This window comes from Pungitius pungitius, chromosome 12 (assembly GCF_949316345.1).
Source record: "Pungitius pungitius chromosome 12, fPunPun2.1, whole genome shotgun sequence".
NCBI classification, from domain to species: Eukaryota; Metazoa; Chordata; class Actinopteri; order Perciformes; family Gasterosteidae; genus Pungitius; species Pungitius pungitius.
This window is the reverse complement of record NC_084911.1, coordinates 10,635,453-10,659,403: the sequence shown is the minus strand read 5'-3', so window position 1 is coordinate 10,659,403 and position 23,951 is coordinate 10,635,453. Positions and strand designations below refer to the sequence as shown.

The following is a 23,951-nucleotide window of genomic DNA, read 5'->3' as shown; positions in this document are numbered from 1 at the left end:
CAATACTGCAGAAGAAAGACCAAAGTCTCCCTCTTCAGGGAGAAAAGTTAGAAGAAAAACCCCAAACATTCAAACACGTTTAACCCCCGCCTCTCGGAAAACCCTCTTCTTTGCTTGATCTCGTTCAGCTATGTTACAGTGGGAAACCGTGACATGTCCCGTTCCGCTACTTTGAAAAAGAAGCATCGCTACCAATATCACGGAATGGAAATAAACAGAGAAAGAGAAAGGCCGTCACCTTTCCAGCGGAAAATTAGCATCACAAGTGGCTGGATCGTATACCCATTAATAATTATTTTCAGTTCTTTGTGGTCCTCTCCCTCCGCTCTCTGACTCACTCGCTCGCCCTCCTCCCACTCCGCGCCGCCTCATTCATGCCGTGCTACTTCGCGGCTTGTTTATTCTCCTTTCATGAAACACACCTGCGAGGCTCGGGGATCTAACGGCGAAGCCCGCAATTAGAGGCGTGTGCTCGGGGGAGCGCCTGACCAATCACGGGTGAAAATCGATTGCCGGGGGGGGGGGGGGGAGTGAAAGTGAAAATTCTCAAAAGTTCACGCTGAACCCATGTGGTTTGGAGAGAAGGCAATCAAGCTTTTGGTACGAATGGGGGAGGCATTTTATTCCGTATGTTGTGTATACACTACGTGAAGCCAGTTATTGAAGGTAAACCTGCGCTTCCGGGGGGTGGGGGGGGGGGGGGGGGGGTAAAGGGATCCAAAGATTTACCTCACCATCGGTTTGGTTTCATAGTTGGAATTCATCTCTCGCAGGTTTTTATAAAATGGATAATCCCCATCACAGTTAACGTTAGATTTCAATCTTAAAAGACAAAGACCATGGCGGCGTCTTTGCTTCCCTCCCAGCCACAGCCGAGCCCCCATCGTCCTTGTTTCCTTCTCTCGCCGAGCCGTGAGTCGTTTTTCTCCCCTGTTTGTAACGAGGGATCATGTCAGCCCATTAGACCCCCGTTGAAATATGGATGAGAGAGATGAGCGAGATGAGTAGCTTACACTTCCCTTCTCAACCAGAGCCTCTTCATCCCCATCTCCTCCTTCTGATCGCCGTTATCCTTACTCCCTTCTGTCAGTTCTGATGAGGCTGTTTGTTTGTGTACTACGGAGGGGAAAAAAATGTGATATAGTTCATGTTTGGCACACATTCTGCCCGAAGAGATATCTAATTAATTTGACAATGCGCTGAGTCCGTATGTGCATGTCTGTGTTTATGTGTCTCCCATCAAGACACCAACAGAATGCAGTATTTTCCTTCATCAGAAGTTGTAAATAAAACAATCTGACTCTCAGAATCAGGATTATTTTGAATAATTTAATTAGTTCTGGTTCCCCCCGTGCATCCCGAGCAAGGCCAAAGAATGCAAACTAGTAGATAAATCAGTTTGCAAAAATGAGAGAACACATCAAGAGACCATTTTAGGCAAATGTGGCCCCCGAGGAGCTCTGCTCAGATTCCACTTTGCAAATTAAAACAACCGCAATCACGTTGTGCAGAACGGGTTGAGTTGTACTCGCGTTCATAAACCAATAACAGATATCAGAGCGGAGCCGACAGCGTCCAGCGCTGCTCATCTGACCTTCCCGCTCTGCCGTGGCGGCGGTAGGTGGAAGGTTGTGGAGATCGCAGAGCAGATGGCGGCACCACATGTGACCAGTCAAAGCCCGGTTGAAGACCAGGGACAACGTAGTGGACAGTTTTGAAGCCTCAAGCTTAACATTTCAGCCCTCGGCATCTTGTCGTTTATGCGACCAGGAGTAATGGGGAAAAAAAGACATTTTTCTGCACCCAAAAATGGTTACAAATATTTGTTGGACTCATGTCTCACACTACACTGTAAAAAAAAATTTGTTGACTCAACTTAACTATATCAAGTCATCTTGTTGCTTTGACCGAGTTAATTTGAGTCAACCAATAGTGTCAAGTTTATCACACTTCAAAACAGGAGTTGATGCAACTTGCAGTCTGTTGACTCAACTTCCTGTATTAAGTAAGTTGGACCTGAAAATATTATTTGAGATAACTTTAAGAGATGTTGGTTAAATGTATTTTATCAAGTTCCTTCAACTGTGAATCAAGTTAGCTCAACATGGAATACATAATTGATACAACTCACGATTTGTTGACTTAACTTTCTGTATCAAGTAATGTGGAGTGGAAAACATTACTTTAAGAGAACTAAAAAAGATGTTGGTATAACTTACTTTATCAAGTTGGGGTAACATTATTATTTGACAGTCAAACTTAAATATTAACACATGAAAAAAATAGCTTAAAAGACAATTCAATAAGGACCTTTATTAAAATCCCAACAAGTCCAACTTCAACTAGGCTTGCTTCAAAATAAGTGTCAATTAATGTCCTTGGGACAAAGTTAGCCTTAACACCCTCTAACACACTTTTGCTTTGGGCTGCTCAAACTGAAATTAAACTGTCCCTCACATAAATAATAATTTATTACATAAAAATAAGAGCACCCTTCCTTCGGGGAAAAACAATAACTCTGAGTTCAACTGAGTCCATTCTGAGTTAAAGTGATGGTTCGGAGTAATTTCATCCTAGGGTCCTTTGCACCATGACCGCGAGCCAAACACCCCCCCCCAGCTATTCAGCTGGGGGTGTTTGGCTCGCGGTCATGGTGCAAAGGACCCTAGGATGAAATTACTCCGAACCATCACTTTAATCTTCAGAGTTGCTGCAGTAAATTGCAAAAAGATTCATAAAAAACCAAAACAAATCTCAGAAACTTGCTGAAAATGAAAACATTCAAACATTACTGAAATGTCCACTCTTGACAATTTCTCTGTAACATCACATGGATTAATACTTTTGAAATAAGTCAGTACATGAAAACAAGGTGGGGTGACCCACAGAAGGGCAATCGATTTCATCGCTTACTAAACGGTGTAAAAAACGAGAACTCTTTCAGGGCTGGTCAAAAACTGAAGTTACACTGTGTCCCACTTGTAAGAACAAAATTAAAATAAAGAGCATCCTTTCTTTGAGGGGAAAAAAACCAAACTCTCTAAATGACTTTATCAACATCTACATCTTGATCCATTCTAAGGGAATGTTCAGTAAAATGCAGCAAGATATACATACAAAATAGGAATCTCTCTCTGAGAAACTTGCTCAAGTGTCAGCCAGAAAATGAACACGTTCAAACATTACTGAAATCTCCACTCTGTTCATGTTTGGTCTACAACATTAACGTCTGCATTAGTGTCTGGAAGAGACATTTCCTCCACAGAGCAATAGAGATCGGTTAGAACATGAAAACATAAAAAACTTGTGACCCACAGAAGGACTTTACATTTCTTTTCCTCTTACTACATAGTGAACAAATGGCAAAAAAAAACACTTCCTCAGGGCCAAATGCAGAAACATCCTCCTGAGCCATCCCTCTAGCGTAGCAGTTTATTCTTTAGAGAGTGGACTCTGGGAGTGCAGATCTCAGACCCGATTCCCATGAACAGGCGCTGAATCACCTCAAAAGTATATTTAATGTCTTTTGGATAGTCAAGGTTCAGCATGTACAGCAGGCCCATCAGGTTCACAAAAGCGTTGGGTACATCACCGAGATGACGCATGACAATCTTTTCCTCGATGACGATGGCAACATCGTTGTAGGAAACTGGAAGGGGCTCCTTCACATCTTCAACGACCAAGAGGATTCCAATCACCATTCCCTTGATGACGTCCTCCCCAGGATCTGTTGGCTTCATGCATGAACAAACAAAAAACAAAAAGGTGCCTGTGCTTTAGACATGTTTTGCTATATAGTGTATCCACACAGAGGATGCCTGAAGTGATATGCATATGTGATATGCCTATTGTGAACTAGTTTTTATATCATTGAACAATATTTTGCTGCTTACCTCACATCTCTTCATCAATGTAGAAGGATTTTCCTTCATGTACCATGGCAGTCCCTGCAAAGCTGCTGCTCTCTTCCTTTGGTTTGATGCCTGAAAAAACACGATATGTGAATTCAGTTGATATTAGAACTCTGATTTTTGTCAACCCTCAAATGACGGAAACTTAGCTTTCAGTTCAAAGAGGTAACTTAAACTCTGACCTTCTCACAGGCAGGTTATATTCAACAAACCCATAGTTTCTCTCCATCTCCTCCATCTTACGGAGCCATTTCTTATTCATTCAGTACGTATCAAAGTCCTTATCCAAGCACATTAATTAGAGGAAGTTTACTATGTCATAATCTACATCTGGGTCACTTTCCTCAGTGGGGTTGCACTATTAATGTGGACCACAACTACAACAAATATGCACTTACATCCTTGTCGAGACTCTCCATTAAGGATGTCATTTCTTGAACTTCCTCAAAGCGCTTCAACCGGAATAACTGAAGAAGTTTATGCAGATGGCTGTCAAGACCCTCATAGAACTTATTGATGTCCATTGACATGAGCCTGGTGAATTCCTTGACGATCTATGTAGAGAAGTAAGATTAGTTTTAGTTCAAATTAAAAGTCACCTAAATTTTCACATTTCAGCACTACAACTGACAGCTTGCAATGGAACATTCCATTGAGTGCAGCGCAGCCATCTTGGACTGAATGCAGCACAACGTTTTGTTGAGTTTCTCCTCTTGTTGCTTCTATACTCTTTGGGTACATGTCAGGCGAGATGCAACGCAAACAAAATATCGCATAATTATCGCGAGACTTTCGGTATAATATCGCAATGGGTCACATCCGAAGTCATCAATTTACAGGTATAAGGTGAATTGTTGAGGATTTTTTTTACTGTTATCAAATGTAAAAATGGGTCACGCTTGACCCAAACATTATTTAAGCGTTACATAAACAATTTTTTATTTGACTCCCAAATATTTCACTTTAGGAGCACATGTGCTCAATGGGAGGAATGTTAGCATAGAGCCCTGCAATATACACAATACAACATTACTACTTTGCAATGGCTAAGAAAAACTACACATTTTACCTGTCTTTCAGTAAAAAGGGCAGGCCATCTGACTCTCATTTCGGCCACAGGTGGCTCCTCTTCAACGATCTCCTGTCTTCTCAGTGCATATGTGGCATTCATTGCATTATCGATGTAGGCTAGGTTTGGGGATGTTTTTCTCATCTCCTGGACCATCTTTTCTCTATCTTCTTCAAGACTTCTGCTGTCTCTTCCCTGGGGGAGATCTGGAAGAAAATTTGTTTCAGACCGTCTAGGTTTCTTGACTTTGTTTCTCTTCCCTCGCGTGTCCCCAGCACCTCTTTTCTCAGAATTAACCTCCAGTTCTCGGCAGCCCACAGCTTTTAATTTCTGTCTGTAATTGCCCATCTTAAACTTTATGCTGTGTTTCCATCCATACCATCCAGATGTGGAGCCAGGTTCTGTAAGGCAAGGGTGTTTTTCAACAAGTGCCTTGGCTACACATCCATAATGTTCAAGTGTAGGGTAGGTCATGAATGAATATATTGTTTCAGCAAGTTTGAGCAGAATCTCAGACTTCATGTCCCTTGAAATGGATAGAAGTGCTCCACTTTCTTTAAAAGCACCATTGCCCTGCCTGAGCCTCAGCTCAACATCATATGAGAAGGTGGGAATGGGAAAATGAGTTGGCCAGTGCTGTGAACGCTGACCCGCAAAGCCCTCCGTTTGGCTGCTCAATGAAGAGGACGTCGTCGGAGATGATGAATGAGCTGAAGAGGATGCTGTCGGAGATGATGGTACAGCAGAGCTTAAAGTGTCCAAACTTGAGTCCGAAGAGACAGGGCAGAAAACGACTTGCAATGTCACCTTGTCTTTCGGTAGATCGTCAACACACGTGAGGTTACAGAAGTCTTTGAAATCCTCATCTTCATATTGAAGGTCAAATGGAGAGCGTAACTGCAGTTTGTTTTTCAACACCAGTTTCAGGCTGTGAACCGAATCTGGAACAGAGTCCAAGCGGAGCTTTCTAATGTCCTGTGCTGAAATGATCACACGCAACAGCATCTTGCAATTGAAGAACTCTCACGACTTCCCTGGTGATGAGAAAAAAAAAAGAATGTAAGAAAAGACAAAATGAACAATAAAGAAACATTAATAAACATTCTGTTTAAAACATGTTTTTACGCTTATGGACATATTGCATATGTTTTTCAGAGGAAGGAGAGGAACGCCATTTAAAGTAAAATAACAGCTCAACTATACCTTAATGAAGAAAAACTTTTGATGTCACGATCAGTTTGCCTGCTTTTGTGTATGGATACAGGGGTTGATATCCATTTAGTTCATGTAATTCCACAATCACCAGTTCAGAAGACTGTTTTTTCATCAACTCATAACTCCGCAGGTGCTCCATGTACCATGCATGATATGGTTCTATGAAGAAAGACACTTTGCTGGACACAACTAGAATTTTAACCAGCTTCCCAAAGTCAGGCAGGCCACTGGTGTGCCCCACGGACAGAAACATACCCTCTGAATACTTCGTGCCATAAAGGCAGGCATGGGTTGCAAGAGACACACGACTTAGGTTTCCATATTTCAGCTCTACAGCCCGCCTCATGGAGTGCTCGAGTGCATCAGGTGAAACAACTGTAGTGTGTCCAACCTCCAGATCAGGTCTGAAAAGACTTGGCAAGTCTAGATGGTAAGCTAAAGTAAGCTGGTGTTTTTTTGATAGAGTGAGCAAGATGTTTCTGAAATTGTGAGAATCATGCACCACCCTTTTAAAAAAGCTGTGCTTAGCTTCAAATCTAATGGTCCAGAAATCAACCAGGGGACCAAATCTCCGAATCAGTTCGGGATAATGTTCCAAGAAGTGGTGCTTGGGCAGGAGGTGGAAATCAGGAAACACCTCTTTTAATAGGCACCTGTGATCGGAGATTTTACACTCCAAGTATGCCAATGTCTCTTCTGAAAAATGTCCACTAGCTAGAAGCTCTACTATTTCTTTCAAATCTAATAGAATTTCCCATGTTTTGTCATCTTCTGGTATAATGTGACCGATCATCAGAGGCAGAAGTCTCAATAGTGTCCAGTTTTCGTGGCAATTCCCACCAATAGATTTTTTGGATGCAAACGACTTTGAAATTGGATGAGGTCTGTTGGTTTTATCTGTAAACTTGAAAGGGAAAGATTCAATGATGGAATTCAGCTCTTCTATTGTAAAGTACTGTTTGGATATCAGAGACTTTATGCATAGACTTAATTCCCGTGGCACTATTCCTTCAAAAAGGTCGTGCATAAAATCTGGGGGGAAGCCCTGGATTGTGTGGAAATGAGAAAGTCTATTGAGAACACAGTCACTCTTTACTCCATTCACGGAAACTAACTGATGTCTGTTTAATTCCAGAAGGTCCTGTTTGTGAGCTTCAACCGTCCGGAGCGGAAATACTCTCTCCTTTACCTCATGACTGTCAATATCTTGCCGACTAGCTAAACAAAACCGGCAAAATTTGTCAACATTAAAACTCTCATGAAGCCCAGCAAGTGAGTGGGCCCCTAAGTTGTCTGCAGACACATAAAGTACAGTACCTCTTACAGTTGTTCCCAATTTCTGAACATACAATCCTTGCTGCTCAAGTAGTTCAAGGTCTTTTATCAGTGGTTCAAGAATGGCTCCATACCCATATTTCTTCACATCATTGCTATGACACAGACATGCAAGGTAGATTGACTGTACAGATGATCTGTATCGTATAGGTAAATTAGAAATCACCCAATAGACTGCACAGACCTTGTGCTTTTTTTTTGATGTTCCTAGTGGGTTGCAAACCTCAAAGTCATCTATATACAGTCCTAGGGCAATGCTAAGATCTTCTGATGAGAGCAAAATATTGTCTTTGTAATATAGACCGTCTCTGTATGTTTTATAATGAGACAAGTGTTCAACTGTTTCAATATGTCCCGTCTCCAAGACTTTATCTAACACATCATTACGATTTAACAGCTCTGTCAAAACTTTCAAAACCGGAATATAAACAAATTTCCGCCTTGAAGATGCATCTAAAACATATTCAATTGGCTCAATCACTTTAAAACTTTTCTTGTAAAAAGTTTCTCTTTTGTATTCAGAGCCAAAAGGCCCGTCTTTCGACAAGAAACTTAGGGGGTTCACTTTTTTAACTATCTCGGATATAGCAGCAGTGACTGCACTGTTAACTGCACAATTATGCTTGATCAGTACACTTTCAATTATTTTAGGTGTGCACTCTTCTACAACTGAGCTAATACTACAAAGCTCATTTATTATTTCCTGAGTTGTTGTTTTAGACACATGCAAATTTGTTTGCATACGCAGTAAGAGAGATGCAACTTTGTGTTGAAGTAAATCATGGAGGTCTTGATCCTCTAGGGAATCATCTGTTAAGTCTAGATCGTCCGAATGTGTCTCAAAGTCTGTACTTTCAGAGTTTAAAGTGCCTTGAATAAAAGTTTGATACAGGTTTTCTCGAAAATTGTCAATGGTACAGAGGTGATGTTTCTTACTCTTATGTGCACGAAAAGTACTGTACACACTTGACTGAAAACTACAGTCTTTAAAGGGACATTTAACAGTTTCCTTATTGTGTATGTGTATTTTCAAATGTGCAAAATACTGTGTATCACTACAAATCTCAGAAAAGTTGCACAGTTCACAATTTAACCGTGCAGTCACTTGCTTTGAGCGGGCTTGACTATGGTCTCTAGTTAAATGTTTTTTCAGAGATGATTCTGTCCTGAAGGAGCACACACAGTCTGCATAGACACAGGGAAGAGGACAGTGCCTTGCCTGATGACAGTGCTTCAGCTTATAATGGACAATTAGTGTGCGTTGGTTCGGCGAGGAGAAATTGCAACACTTGCAGGACCACCGCATTGAGGGGAAGTTGCCCCAAACAGCACAGCAAACACTGAAGTGAAGTAACCCTGTACAGAAAAAACAAAGACAGAAGTGTAACAGCGCACATATCACTATGGACATGAAAACAATCACCTATCACTACGTGTTTATACCGCATCTAACTCTACATACAACTCTACATAACGGCGTTAGGTAATGCCGTTATTTTTTTAGTAACGTGGTAATCTAACTAATTATTTTTTCCGCCTTTACAACGCCGTTACCGTTACCGGACGTTAAATACGGTGCGTTATTATGCATTGATTGAATAAACAGTTATCCGAACGCATTTCAACGCGGCCAGACGCGCACACGACATACCTTGTATTTCTAACGCAGCGAACCCGCGCACTGCCCCAAGTCGACGATACTGTGCCAGGTTGATTGAGTGCGTGCAAAGCTTCTTGTACGAGTCGCAACGTCACGTAAACTGGGGGGTTGACCCGGGTATAATTTTCCCACTGTTCACACATTTTTCCATAATAATGACAGGTCTCGCACCGTTTCACTCGTTATCGGTGCCGAATACTTGTTACAGTCGAATTTGAGGCTCAACCCTACATAAAATACTTGCTGTGTCACTCCGGCGATGCTAGTCAGCTAGCTAGCGCTACATGCTAACGTATTTCCAAAAAACGAACGAACATGAAATATTCATCACAGGTTATGTTGACGAGTAATTTGAGACAGAGAGACATTAGACGACCAATGTACATTACCAACAGATGAACTAACTGAGCTAAAACAATTTAAAATGTACTTACTTTAACGGCTCGGCTACGAGGAAAAAAGATGGCGGTCGCCTTGGATTTTCAGAGTTCAAAACTGCGCGTGACGTCAGTGCGTGCGCATGCGTGTTGGTTGAAATGCCCACCTTTGACCTATTTTCTGAAGTGAACTGAATGGATTATTATGAGTTTTTAATGAGTTTCCGCGCTTTTTTGAAGTTGAAGTTGTTGTAACTCTTCTTACTGTGTTGTAATGGGCAATGAGTTCTCTCAGCTTGACAACAGTAGTCCCTCTGACTAAAAGCCCAAATCCTTTTTAACAGTGTAGACAATGCTGTGGCAGGAGCTTGTCAATCACAAGGAAGCCCCGCCCTAAGACTTTATTGTCTATTTAACTTAAAATGGGACCATATTTTAGCAAATGAACACCATGCTGTGTTGAAGACGAGAAGCTCATTTTTACTAAGGTATTACTATTTGTATCAAGTGCTAATTTCTTCTATTTAATTGGAATTATATTTGCAACCAGAGGAGTGATGGCCAGTGTAAAGATGTCCACAGATTTAAAGCATGTCCTCATCAGTTCCACTTAATGAACTAACGGTTGCCCCCCCCCCCCCCCTTGATGAACATTAAACACGTTTATATTGCTCTTGTTTTTGGAGGCATGCTTGACTGGGTCTTGATGAGCCCCTCAGTACGTAATGGCAGACAAATTGATTTTTTCATTTACGAATGCAATTTATTTTCTTGAGACTAGCGATACGAACGCAAAAGTACATTAGAAGAGAAAATAGACAGGCAGAAAGACAGATGGCTGGAGGGGAGTTGGGGGCTGGTGAGGATGGTCGCTTGTCAGATCAGAGCCTGACGAGCCTCTGCGGATGTCAGCAGCGTAGTCCTGTCATCACATGTCTCTCTTTCTCTCTCTCTCTCTCTCTCTCTCTCTCTCTGCCCCTCCTACTGTTTCCAAAACTCTGACCCTGTGTCGAATCCAAACTAATGGCTTGTACACTGCGTGCTCCGCTATCCACTGACCCGCCGGACTCACCAGTCCTCACGAGTTTCCCTTTCTCTTCCGGCCTTTCTCCATTTTCCCTATGCATGCCTTTTTTTTCAATCGCTTGTGTTACCAACCTCCCCTTTTTCACCCTTGACCTGCCTCTATTCTCTTAATTTATATTGGTCTCTCTCATGTATGTCTTCCAGTCTTCTCCTCTTCGTCTCACAGGGTCGTGTTTTTCATTCTCTCTCCCTCGCGCTTCCGCTCTTTCTCTCCCTCACACACACACACACACACACACACACACACACACACACACACACACACACACACACACACGCGCACGCACACACACAGAGACACACACAAGCACAGAAAAGTATTGGCTTATATTTCCCATGGTGTCTGCAATACAGTCTGCTTCACTGCTTCACTAGCGGCAGCAACGTGCTGGAGCAAGGCACCTGCTGCGCTGAGCTGATATGAGGAGAAAGACACACGGCGACGCACACCTCTCAAAAATCGTAATCACCCTCCGTCTGCAAAGGCAGGCGCAGCACACGGCTACAAACACGTGCACAATTACAGCGCGTTTTAGAGGCACAGAGACGGCACACAAAAATGATTATTGACACACACACAGTTTGTGTTGTCTCAGTGGTTGAAGGCAACCGGTCTGCTCCCGTTGCCTTGGTTACGGGCCTTTGGTTTGTCTGTAGAGGTGCTCCAGGTCTGTGTGGTTGTCGCTGTGGGGCCGTGCGTCTCACGCACTCTGTATGTGCGTCTGCATGTGTGTCTGAGGGACTGCTGCAGATACGTAACAGTCACGGGGAGAGAGCAATACATCATGTGACAATTTCATTGAATCTTATTTAAAGGAAAAAGCTTTAGTCCCATGTGCTCAAAGACTAAATACAGTATGATTAGAAAAAGACTATAGCAGAAATAACTGATAATGTAGTTATATATCTGTACACTACATAAGTAGAAAAATGGATATGCAAACACAATATGAGCCTTTTTCTGATTTTTTCAATTGAATATTGATAATCAAAAGTATAATCTATTATGTCATCTAACCATGTCATCTAACCATTTTAAACTACAGGTACATACTTACCCTAAGCAGGTAAAAACCAGATTTTGAGAATTTCATTGTAACTAGTGTGGAATTATTCCTGATGAGAGTAAACCAAACCAAACACCTGTGTCTCCATATTGCTGATGCTAACATGCCACTGTGTGGACATTTACCTTCACTGGCAGGACGGCAGCGCAAAGATTACATTCATCTCGCAGGAATGCTCTTCTCCCACGGCGTTGTGTGTGAAAGTCACACAATTAAATTATATGAGAAAATGTGAGGCAGATTGAATTTAACCACTTTTCTTTTATCTTGTTTTGAGGGCACGACTAACTTAATAAAAATCTTTATATATAACTTTATAAAAGAAGAACAAGAACAGCAAGCCCTGATTTGATTCAACCCGTTGGCAGCAATGAGTCAATGGAAAGAAATCAAGCTAAGTGAGAAGTTGGAGTCACAAGCTGTTAATGACTCATTGGCCAGAACATATGTGCTCTGGCAAAAAAAAAAACTATATCAACACGCCCTGGCAGAAATTGCTGGCTTGTTGTACTGAACTCGCAGGAATATATCAAATCAAGCTGGTTCACCCAGGCCGAGCATGTCTTTGTGACGTTACATTTTTAGAAAACGCCTTTTAATTCAATCAGCTTCTGTCACCGTGACTTTGTGAAATTCACAGCAGATTCACTATTCCGTCTCTCCCTTCATCGACCTCTTGTGTACTGAGTAATTTAGCAACATTACTGTGCAGATGTTCAGATGTGCATGTGCAAAGTAGTGATTACATCATCACATGAACAGTGGTGTTATATTTATGGCGTAGAGCCCTTTTTTTCTTTTTAACCTATAGAGAAAGGGTCTTTACACCCTACAATATTTCATGGTGCTCAAAGGCAAATCTGTGGTTTATGGTTTATAATATTTATGGTAAAGGTGGTACAATTTCCTGAGCTAAACGTATGAACACCAAACATATAATGCCGTATCCTTTAGGATTTCAAGATGGTGGTTTATTAAAGCAATAAGGTACGAGAGGCTGTAATTTATCGTCCAATAATGTAACAGTTGGAGGGTGTAGTTTGGCAACCCTCGAACCCAAGTACAGCCTCAAGTACCTTATTGCTTTTATAACACGGTTACCAGTGAAATTATAAAGTAAATAGCTGCCTTTCAGCACAAAATAGTTGTAGCCACCAAACGTTGTGTACCACATTTCATCAGTCTAGAGGAAAAGTAGTCCCTGTACGTGCATGTAAACGGCATTGGGTCCCGCACCATCACATTCATTCACATCACTCATGATGACGCCCCCCCCCGCCCCCCGTGACTCACTCTCAACCAATCAGAGCGCTGGATTTCATCTCCACGTGTTAGAATTTTTGTGACGGGTGCTTGTTTTCTAGTTCTCAGTGGCACGTTAGCAAATTCATTTCAGAGGATTAAGTAAAACACAAAGACAGTGAGGGCTCCACTATTACGACCCCATAAGGAGAGTTGTGATGGACAGAGTACCCTGTGCACTGGGTAGAAATGAGGCCACACAGCCAGAGAGAAAAACCAGCCTGTGATGGACCCATTGATCAGTTTTACCACACGACACTAGGAAATTAAGTGGGAGAGAAAGAGGGATGGGAGCAGAGTTATGGAGGTGGGGAGGGGGGGGGGGACTTCTTCATCTTAGAGGGGACATACACACACACACACAGAAGCAAGGTCACGGTACAACAGTTAAGCGTCGAAACAAAAGTTCACACATGTAGGCAATAAGTATGCGGTTAAAAAGGCTCATTGAATTTTACAGATATCTTACTTAGTCATCCTGCTATCAATAAGCACACAAGTACAAGTACGAACAAACATTCGGGCATAACTAAAATTTTCTTAAAAATTTGGCTTCCCATTTTTGTGAATAATATGTCATGCAGGCAACTTGTTAAGATGTTTTGTTTTTTTGATTGCTCAGTCTGAGTGGAGCAGTCATTAATGAACGAAAAGAAAAAAATAGACGTGTAACAAAGCTGAGATGGGAGGAACCAAGTGATGATTCAGAAGGTCCGGAGGCTTTGCAGCACGAGATTGACTCTTATCTTACTCTTATTTTGTCGATGGAATTTGTGAGCATGCCGGAAAGTTGGTTGTGATTTTGGATGCTGATCTGAAATGCCACAAGCAGTTATCTAATATCTCACAGACTTGCCTTTCATCATCTTGGAACCATGTCTTGCGTTAGACGCTCCCTTGGTGAGTCTATTACTTCTAGTAGACTACATTATTGTACAACACTTTTTGCTGAGACGTTAAATCAAGTACTGACTGAAACCAAAAGGTTTGAACACGTCACTTCCTCTTGGGTTCATTTTAAAATTTATACTTAATTTTTAGGGTGTATTTATTTTCATAGCTTCCTTTTGGAGAACTTTTGGAGTCTTTGTCTGCTGTATAAATTATATTAACTGAATTAAATAACTAACAGTACTTGACTGACACATATGAAACCTAGAACATATTAGATATCAGTTGGTGGTGTCACGGTTTGGGTCTGCTTCTTGTCTTATTTTGTAGTTTTCATGTCTCTTGTGTTCCTGGGTAACTTCACTTCCTGCCTTGTCCTGTCTTCCCCTGTGATTGTCTGCAGTGCCTGATAGTTTCCACCTGTGTCCAATCACCTGCACCTCACTTGTGTATTTAAGCACTGTGAGTCTCTTGTCTTGTGTGGCGTCATTACATGTTGACGTTCTTGTTAAGTAAGTCTGTTCGTGTTTTCAAGTCCAGGTCCCTGTTTTTGTCTGTTTGGTTTTTGTCTCCTTCCGGTCCTTTTTTTTGGTTGGAGTGATTTTGATTTTGAGCTTTTGACTATTAAAGTCCTTTTATTTTTTCCAATACTCTGCGTCTGAGTCCTCCCTCCTTGCCCTCGCACCCGCGTTCTGACAGGTGGAGTCCAATAGGTTAAATAACAACACATTTTCATAAACCTCAGCTTGCTAATGTCAAATTTCTAAATTCTGCATACAGCAGGGAATAAAACAGTTTCACAGGCACAAAATAAATAAGAAATTCACTCGGGTAATAAATTGGTTTTACACACGCATCCAGCCCTTCCATTTTTTCATTTTGATCATTAGAATAATTTGTTTTTCTGAAGTGGTTTTCTTACTGAAGGTGTGGAAAATAAGGTCATACTTGGCCTCCTTAGCTTTGCCTTTTTGTTACCTGAATGCTTCACAAAGGACGGCAATAAAGACCAAAGAAAATCATCAACAACAAAGTGAGGATCTTGGAATCATTTATCATGGAGACAAAGCGAGGGCTTGTTGAATTTGGAAACCACCAAATGGGGGGAAAAAAAAGGAAATGCGAGCGGAGGGCGAGTCTCTGACAAGATCGGTCCTGACGCAGAGGGACAGGCATAAAAATAGGTAGAGACGTCAAGAAGAAGAATAAGAGGGAAAGAATGCAATGTGCGAGGAGAGTGAAGACAGGGATGAGGCCCTGTCCACATCTTAAGAAAATGTGACATGCAGGAATGAAGAGGAATGGAGAGATGGCGGCATAAAAATGCGAGCTGAACCTCCTCAGTCACACCATGGTGTTCCCCGGGTGGTTCCTTGGAACGTTTTTAAAAGTACCCCCCCCCCCCCCTCCCCCGCAGGCAATAGCTTTAAAAGAAAAATCAAATGGAATGCCCGAGCTCAAAAACGGCACGCCTCCCGTTCCTCCCTCCTCAAAAGCTTCCACGGTGTCACACTCACTTAGCGGCCTCCCAACACGATTAGCCGGTGACGTGACCGGCCATCAGCTGACGCTGTGGAATCAGCCTGGGGGGGACTGTGTGTGAGTCAGCCGCCTGCTGCTTCGTTTCCCCGGAGAGGGAAAAAGGTTACGGGTTTTGGTGTGACAAAGAAACCGAACTCAAACCGGCGCTGAGTCACTGGACGTGTCCGAGCAGATGCTGCTGATGCTGTGGGCTCCGACGGGTGAGAGGGTGAACGGTCCGACCGTCGCCGGTTGCGCCGGAGAAGAGAAAGCTCTCTCTGCGAGGTCACAACATGCCTCGGCTCTGTTCTCCTGGTTTTGAAATCACGGAACCTCGGGGCGGGTTTTTTACACACACAGACACACACACACAAACAGACGCACAATCACACACACGCAGGGCCTGATTGATTTTCCATTTCCTGTCGAGGTAAAACGTGTCCCAAAGCGTTTGTGTTTGTGTTGCCCGTGTGAATGAACGATAAGGTGAGAAAACAATAGAAAATGACGTTTGCAGGAGGAAGAGACGTGCAGATTATTGGAGAATGCACGTGGTGAATAGCAAATATGTCTGCATACACATGACATTTGCATAAAAGCAAATAGTGAGTGTTGAAGATACTTTGAAAGTGCACTTAAGATTCCTTCAGGAAATCCTTGAGCTTCAAGTCACTTTGTTTCTTTTTCAGTTGAATTAAAAAGGTGTCCCTGGTCGAATGTGAGGTCGCCCACTGAAGTTCCTTAGCAAGTATAAGGGCTTAGTTAAGGGGTGTCATATTGAAGTTGAGTTGCAGCTGGATTCTCCTGATGTCATAAGGTCATGGTCCTGATGGCGCCTCCCAAAGAGGGTTAGTGTTGGTCCCGCTCACGTATCAGTCATATCAGAACGAGAGATTATGTCTTCAATGAAAGAAAGAAGAACACTGAAGGCTTTTCTCAATGGAAAATAGGGTTTTCTCTCTTTTCGAGAATCACTTCAGGCAAGAGTTTGATTGTCACATTTTTCATCCAAACACCTGCCATGTTTTTTTAGTCTTTCCTTTTTCCCAAACAGTTTCCAATGAAGCCCCCTCTGATGGTTCCGTGTGGTTACAAAATGACACATTCCACTACCGTTCTGTAAGAGCAAAACTATTTTTAAACACATTCAATGGCTTTTGAATGGATCTGACCCTACATAGCTGTATCTTACACCACATATTTATTTAAATATCACAAAGGTGTCTTGTGCCTTCTGGCAGAAATAATATACACTTGTGTCATGGTTTTTTTTCCTCGTTTTTTTTTTGACTCACTCAAATATATTTGCTAGAAAAATACTTCTCATTTTAATTTAAGAATTGCTCACTGGCGATGGGGCGGCTTTGTGACCTTTAGCGGCCATAGTTTGTTGAGTCATAGTTTTATGCCCTGATATTTGTGATGTGAATTTGTGTATATATATATATATATATATATATATATTCTTTTGAAGTTCATTTGTTCTCCGCTCGGACATCATCCTGGTGTCAGGACTGTGGCATCCTGTTCACACAGAGACAACCATCCACCCACTCAGCGTTAAAGCGAACGCACCCCACTCACTGCAGAAAACTCTCTTAGAGTGTATCCAGACAGCTATTAAAGGGATAAGGAGAGAGGAGACAAGTCAACTAGACATGAAGGATGTGAAGAAAGTTAAGAGACAACCCAGGACTCGAGTAAGGAAGAGACATATAAAAACATAACATATTATCTTTTAATAGTACTAAATAGAAAAAATGTTTTTTTAAACTTTAAGGTGACTAACAGCAACAATAATTAGATTTCTTTCCTTAAGCTGTATCACAACCAAAATTATATTTCAGACAGAATTCTCATCTCTTCATCCACCCCATTGAAATATACACTGCATGTGCATTTCTGCTCTGCTGCTACGCTCCTTAAACCCAGCCCTGTTACCACGTGGTTCGAGAGGATAAGCATCATGGTCATCCTGCTCAACTGTGTGACGCTGGGCATGTACCAGCCCTGTGAGAACATCGACTGCACCTCGGACCGCTGCCAAATACTGCAGGTAAGGTGGACCTCCCGTGTGTGTACGTGTGTGTGAGAGCAACGTGTAAGCGCGGCGATGAAGAGATGGAACAAAGCGATGGATGAGCAGGAACACGAGCTCTTCTTGTTAGTGGTCCTCGGGCCGCGATACCGACGTGCACTGAGCTGCTGGGTTTGCCCTCCTGAAAAGCTTTATATTTACTCCTGCTCGCTGAAGAGGGAATTGGAAATTGAGATTGTTTTTAAAATAGTGTCTGAGTTAACACTGCACCTCCTCAAGAGGACAGCCATTGAACCAAATATTTGCAGATCAACGATTTCGGGTGCTTTCATCGCTTATGAGTAAGTAGCAGGTTGGGTTCTGTTCTATGACAGTGTTGCCTTTCTTATGCTGAGTTACAACCATTTTGTTTAGTTTGTGCTGGTAAACCGTGAGGTTGGGCCGATGTGTGTTGTTTACAACTACTGTCATTTGCCAACTGGCTGAGGACTCAGTGTGTTCCCCGAGAGTCGTAATTGCTTTTCTTTGAAGTTAATTTGGAAGGCAATTGCAGATGTTGACGGGGACGACCTTATTTTGCCTCAGCTATATTAGTGGATGGTTTTATGTCCACTGACAGTAAAAAAAAACAGACTCCGGCCCCATGTGCTGCTGCTGTGTTGACTTGATGAGCTGCCGTGGTTTCACTTTTAATCTCATCCGATTTGCTCCTCATTGTTCAGAGATTTCAAATCTTCCTGCTTCACCATCCCTCCTCCTCTTCCACCTCTGCATCCCATACCCTCTTCCCTCCTCCCTGAGTTCCCAAAGCCCCCGTTCTACACACTCGCCCTCTATGCTTTGTCTTTCTAACAAGCACATTTTCTCCTTAGGTTGCGTGAGGGGTCCTGTCCTGGTGGTTGCTAATGGTAACAGGAGGGATTCTGCTGACAGAGCTACGGTTGTTAGAGTGGCCCTCACATGCTTCTTTTGGCCCCTTTTTGAAATCCTCCCCTCAACAAAGCATCGGCCACAGACGATGCATTTCCCTTCGGATGTGTCCACAATTGTGAACTGGGGTTCAGTAGGGATTCCTAACAAGGCAGGACCCTGGACTTGAGGGGATCAAAGTATCAGTGAAGGAGGGCTTAGCTGTGTGTTCCACATATATGTGGAACACTTTAAGTCAATACCGGTAATGCCAGGAAACATGTCTCCACTGGTTTTCCTTGCATCCAGCGTGGGAATGAGACTTCCGGATGACAGGTTGTTGTGAATTGGTTAGCTCAGGTTTTGCTGGTTAGCTTGTGTTCCCCAAATTTGACTTCAATCAGACGGATCTTACATCAACGCGCTGTGATTGATAATTGAGATTAACATGATAATAACTGCTTTGGAGAAGAAAGTTGTAAAAAATCAAGATACCATTGTCTTCCTGAATAAACACGGCTGGTGATGGTCTTAAATGACTTGGAATTTGTTTAGCAAATTGATAATATTTCTCCCCGCTGCCTCGTGGAGCACTCGATGATCTCTTAGAACAGAGACTATCTGGATGGTAAGAAACAAAGTTCACATACAGGGATTGAGAACAGAGTTTTATCACACAAAATAGTTTTTCTCCCTTAAATGAATTTGCATGGTAAAGAACTCATTATACCCTCTAGTAGGAAACCCGATCAACCTTTTTGATGGAGCTCAAGACGATCCGATGCCGCACAGCGAGCTGTTCCTTCCCCCGTCCTGTCTGTCAGCGAGTGTGAAATGATAATTGTCTGCATTGTGCCTTTTCAATGATACTTGACATTCACCCAGTGGGGTAAGACACACGTTTATTATTTCAATCCTGTGACCTAGTTACTACGTCCTTTCCTCTCGCCGAGCACAACGGCAACATATGAAGTAGCTCCCACACCAGCACCTATTTCACATCACGAAGGAGCCCGTCACAGCACCACCCTCCTCACGCAGCGCAGCTCGCCATAAAACCTGAAGTGACGAAGAAATATGATGAATCAATTCCCAGTTCACTCGGCGCTGAGCGTCGGATTACACGTGGAGCGTGCAGGGCTGCATTATTTAGCACAACATCATTTAAACAGCATGTGAGACTGACCTTCCTGTCTTTCCTATTGCAGGATGCCAGCTAAAACACAAGGGTCCTGCTCACAGGAGCCCATCTCTTAACTTGCAGTTGTCCAAGTCAACCCCCGCAGCAGCACGGACCCGTGTGGGTTCTGGTTGAGTCTGTCATTTAACTGCCTGATTGCAGCATGTTGTATTGGCTGTGGTTGGTTTGAGTGCAGAAGCTCTTCTCCCCATGGCCCAGCAGAAAGGGCTTGTGATGGTTTATAATCTGTATGCTTCCAGCAGCTTGATGTTTGTCTATGGATTTACTTCAGCTCATCAGCTCAGGATTTCATTTGATTATTGCTGTGTTTCCTTTAAAGTTGTTTTTTCCTGATTATCTGTGCATGTTTGAAGATAAATTAAAATGGAGGAAGATTCTTGGAATTTGTTTCCACTTGTTTATTTCGTCGTCAGCAAAGCAAGCAACGGCGTCGGAGTGTGTGTGTGTGTGTTTGTCTTGGATCTGTTTGAAGATGGATTACAGGTAGAACACAAACACAAAGGCTTGTTATCATCTAAAATTCAAATCAGGACCAACGGCTGATGCAACCATGCAGGTGCATTGCTCTTTCTCATCTGTATTTCTAGACCTCGGGAGGTGTCTGTGTGGAGAGGAAGCCGCTGGAGTTGTGTGTAGCAGGAATATGTAACAAGGAAGCCGAAACAGTCACACAGCCGGGGGCAAAGCACTGGGAAAGAGTTCTGTTTCCGAAAATACAAGTGTCAGCTCATCTGTCTCTTTCCCAATCGTCGCTCACTGCCTCTTCACTCTTTGTCTTTGTCGTCTCTGAAGCTTTAATCTAATCTACTTTCCATCTCTCTGGGTTCTTGTCTTGCGGTGAGAGGGGGCTCCCATTGGGCATCACGTGTTTTGCGTGGTGTTACTTTAGTGTGCCCAAACGTTTAGCTCCTTTAAGCCACGCTGACATTATGCCTGTGCTCAAGTAGTCTAGACACTAACTGGAGAGCACGCGCAAACAGATGAAGTCGGCTGGGTGTCTTGGACGTTTTCTTATGTAGTAAATAGTTTTTGATCTTTAAAGTATGGTTTTGGGATTAGTCTGCAACTGGCCAATACCAAAGTGCCCTGGAATTGCGTAAAATACGAGGTCATGGGTTATTTTGGGGGATTTGAATAGATGGGTCGGCCCAAAGCAATCACTTGAGGCGTGAGAAGCGTGCACATGTGCCATTTTGTTTCTCAACCTTTCATTTTGTGTGATTCTTCTTCTTTTCTAGCAGCAGGTCTGCTGTTAACTACAATGGAGTGCTTTAAAAATGGGGTTTCAGAAATGACAAAATAGGCAACAGGGGGGCTCCGACCACAGATAGAGATGATTCGTGCGAAATGTACAGGATGGATCTTTTTCTCAATCTCTTCCATCTTTATCTGCTCGTAGGCCTTTGATGCATTCATCTACATCTTCTTTGCACTGGAGATGGTCATAAAGATGGTGGCTCTTGGGATCTTCGGCCGTCGCTGTTACCTGGGAGACACCTGGAACAGGCTGGACTTCTTCATCGTCATGTCCGGGTAAGCAACCATACCACAATGCTCACATGAACTACATTTCTCTCACAATATGTCTGGCATGCTGTGTAGGGGACAACAGCAGTTAGGACTGAACTTTGTGGAGTTTACTTGTATTTACAATCTGAGCTGAATGATTTAGAGTTACAAGTGCGTAAATAAATTGTGTATAATGACTGTTGCCCTAATTAAACAGCTTGTTAAATTGTTGCAAATCCGTTTTGATTCAAACAGGATTGAAACCAAATAAAACTCACCAAACTAAGTAATGAAACTCTTTCATTTACGTGAGTGAGATGCTTGAGTGAGTGGCTCTCACTCCTCCTTCACAGACACACCGTTAAGAAGTCGCCTAGCTGGTCTTGGTTTGCTTTATCTTCAGGATCCTGAAGAAGGTTCCCGACCTCACTCTCACCAAGTGAAGAGGAAAAAAACAGAGCTGTCTGCACTGACATTCATCAATGCAAAAAGATTCAGTTTCTGCTGGCGTAGGAGAACTATTTGAGCAAAGACACCACCTGTTGGTGTTTGCTCTTGACAGCTCAGAGGCCGGATCACCTGCCGGCCAAATTCCCCCTCGGCTGCAGCTGCAGCCTCGAGCAGCCTCTCAATGGCTGAATACCTGAGTCAGCCGAAAAACACTGTAAAATGTACGCCGTTGAAATCCCTGTCATCAACATCCTCTGCTGTTGGAAAATAGAGACAGTTTGCTGGTACCAGGTAACTGGTCAAGGAACTGTGGGCCGACGATGAGCTGCTTAGCTGCCGAAGGCCTTGCTCTCTTGCCCCCATTGACCTTCACTTCATGGAGGAAACTGCTTTTATCTTGAAACAGATCATTGTAAAAGCTTTCACAGACACTGAGGTGCAATGTTGTCCCCATCAGGCGTGGAATGAAATATTTCAAGTTCCAATTACAGCGTTTTGCGGAATATTTGCTTTCTTTAAACGGTTGAAGGCAGACGGGACGAAGGTGTAAAAAAATGGAAGACTAAGAATTCTAAAGCGAGCTTTTGAAGAGACACCCACTGCTGAAAGATCCATAACAACTGCCCACAAGAACATCCAATTCCGTCGTCATGCATTGTGTAAGTTATTGCGTAAGATCCGCTCGCTCTTACAGTGTGTCCTTCCCACCGGGGATGAAACCGCGGGACACACCAACCCAGTCTCCAAAAAAAGCGTGAAATGGCTACGTTGGTCCACCGTAATAAACGTAGTCGTGTTACGTTTTCCCCCAAAATAACGTTACTATGTTACGTTTTTTTGGCCCATTCATTTACATTGCTTTTTTTCCCGTTAGAGAAAAGAAAATCATGCTGTGAAAAACACAATATTTTATTTTTGGAGACTGGGTTGGACACACAGACACACCCGATGGGGGGGGGGGATATGTGTGCACAAAACGAGCGCAAACGCACCTGCTCAAACACCTGCTCCGAACAAAGTGTAATGACAGGCTCAGACATCTGTAATAAAGCGAGTGTGTTTGTGTGTGTGTGTGTGTGTAAGAGAGAGATGGATAGGGAGAGTGGCTGATATAATAGCACACAAAGCAAGGCTGAGCAAGACACTTACCAGGAAAGGTGCAGGGAAATTCATCTTCATTTGAGCTGAATCACTTCATCCCCAGCGGATGCTCATCGCATGCACGTGTGTGTGTGTGTGTGTTTAAGTTTACAGTCTGTGAGTCTATGCCCTTTGGTTGGTTGGTTTAGCCAGTGTACGTGCATGCCCATGTTTGATAGAGATGTGTGAGAACGCCTCCTCGTCTCCACGTTCCTCTTGGCAGCGCCCACTAGCTCGGCGTCTGGGGTAATTGCAGAGGGCACAGGCGAACGTGCCAGGCCGAATCACAGCCGACAGTCTGCTGTGAGCTCCGTGTCTGTTACCCACGGGCACCTCCTCGCCTTCCAACCCTCCTGCTCCTTCCCTCCCTCCGTCCCGCTCTTTTTTTCTTTCCTTTCTCCCATGCACGGATAAGCATCTTCCCCTTGTCATCTCCTACTTCGGACCCCATGCAGACCTGGCTTGCGCCCGGTAACACTCTAAAGGGGGCGGGTGTACTTTTGTTCCGTAACCCACACACAGTCCGTTTTATTATATATACTGTAATATCTCCGTTTTAGCATAATGCACTGCCCTGGGACTTATTGTCCCCTGGCTGGCTGTTTTCTGTGGCAACATAAATATGGCAGCGAGTCTCTGTGCCGTAGGTCCAGGGAGGAAATAGGATTGTTTTTTTAAAAGCCTCCCTTATAAATTCTAATGTAGGCCTCACATTTACCTTGTGAACGAAATGAAAAACGACTTGGTGGACAACGGATGCTACTTGTCGGATGAATGCAAAGAAACAACATCTTGACGACGTGCCTTTCTAGCCTTCAGTAGCTCGGCGGTGATACATGATTAAACAGAGACAAACATCCTCTGCAGCTAGCTCACAATTTTCCTCAGTACCCTCAGACGGCTTCACGGTTATGAATATTCCTTTTAGTTGTCAAGAAAATAAATTATTTTTGTACAAATCATGCTTAGAAGCTACTCTCTTGGCGTGGAACTTCAACTTCGATGGTAACTGTGATGAATTGATGTCGTTAATTTGACAGTTAGTTGCTAGCTATTTCACATTCTTTCTTATTTCCTTCCTCTCTTGTTAAATATGCCTCTGAACTTCTCACACGGTCTAACCGAGGTTTACTCTGAAGCTCTGCGTTTCATATTGATTCAAACACGCACACACCTACACACACACACACACACACACAAGCAAGCAGTTACATAAAAGCATGAATAAGATGAAGGCATCATGGGCAAGAAAGGAATGGGGAAAAATAGA

The 23,951-nt window shown here is 43.0% G+C and overlaps 3 protein-coding genes across 8 annotated transcripts in view; 1 reads left to right on the top strand and 2 right to left on the bottom strand.

Moving 5' to 3' along the window:
• Nucleotides 1-23,951, top strand: part of LOC119221097 (voltage-dependent T-type calcium channel subunit alpha-1I-like) — a 116,189-nt gene that overhangs the window by 44,688 nt on the left and 47,550 nt on the right. For all 5 annotated transcript variants that reach the window (XM_062566325.1, XM_062566324.1, XM_062566323.1 and 2 more), the window contains exons 3-4: nucleotides 17,379-17,490; nucleotides 20,982-21,115. In XM_062566325.1, coding sequence (XP_062422309.1) covers nucleotides 17,379-17,490; nucleotides 20,982-21,115 — 246 coding nt within the window. The remainder of the gene's footprint in view (nucleotides 1-17,378; nucleotides 17,491-20,981; nucleotides 21,116-23,951) is intronic.
• LOC119216635 (sterile alpha motif domain-containing protein 3) lies at nucleotides 2,643-6,030 on the bottom strand. 2 transcript variants are annotated; one of them, XM_062566335.1, is made up of 4 exons: nucleotides 4,981-6,030; nucleotides 4,310-4,465; nucleotides 3,894-3,983; nucleotides 2,643-3,734 (listed from the first exon to the last, which is right to left on the bottom strand). In XM_062566335.1, exons 1-4 carry the CDS (start codon nucleotides 5,983-5,985, stop codon nucleotides 3,420-3,422), a joined length of 1,566 nt encoding a protein of 521 aa, XP_062422319.1. In that variant the 5' UTR covers nucleotides 5,986-6,030; the 3' UTR covers nucleotides 2,643-3,419. The 2 variants fall into 2 exon arrangements, with proteins under 2 accessions (XP_062422319.1, XP_062422320.1); XM_062566336.1 differs by lacking the exon at nucleotides 4,981-6,030 and having other exon boundaries at nucleotides 4,310-4,972.
• On the bottom strand, nucleotides 7,198-9,910 carry LOC134132981 (uncharacterized). Its single transcript, XM_062566184.1, has 3 exons — nucleotides 9,625-9,910; nucleotides 7,385-8,886; nucleotides 7,198-7,203 (listed from the first exon to the last, which is right to left on the bottom strand). Exons 2-3 carry the CDS (start codon nucleotides 8,834-8,836, stop codon nucleotides 7,198-7,200), a joined length of 1,458 nt encoding a protein of 485 aa, XP_062422168.1. The 5' UTR covers nucleotides 8,837-8,886; nucleotides 9,625-9,910.

What these genes read in the sequence shown, in the direction of transcription:
- LOC134132981 (XM_062566184.1), bottom strand. Translation starts at nt 8,836, where the DNA reads ATGCGGTGGTCCTGCAAGTGTTGCAATTTCTCCTCGCCGAACCAACGC.
- LOC119216635 (XM_062566335.1), bottom strand. Translation starts at nt 5,985, where the DNA reads ATGCTGTTGCGTGTGATCATTTCAGCACAGGACATTAGAAAGCTCCGC. An exon ending in CCCTTTTTACTGAAAGACAG is followed by an intron (nt 4,466 to 4,980) that starts GTAAAATGTGTA and finishes TTCTCTACATAG; the next exon opens with ATCGTCAAGGAATTCACCAG. An exon ending in TGGAGAGTCTCGACAAGGAT is followed by an intron (nt 3,984 to 4,309) that starts GTAAGTGCATAT and finishes GTGTTTTTTCAG; the next exon opens with GCATCAAACCAAAGGAAGAG.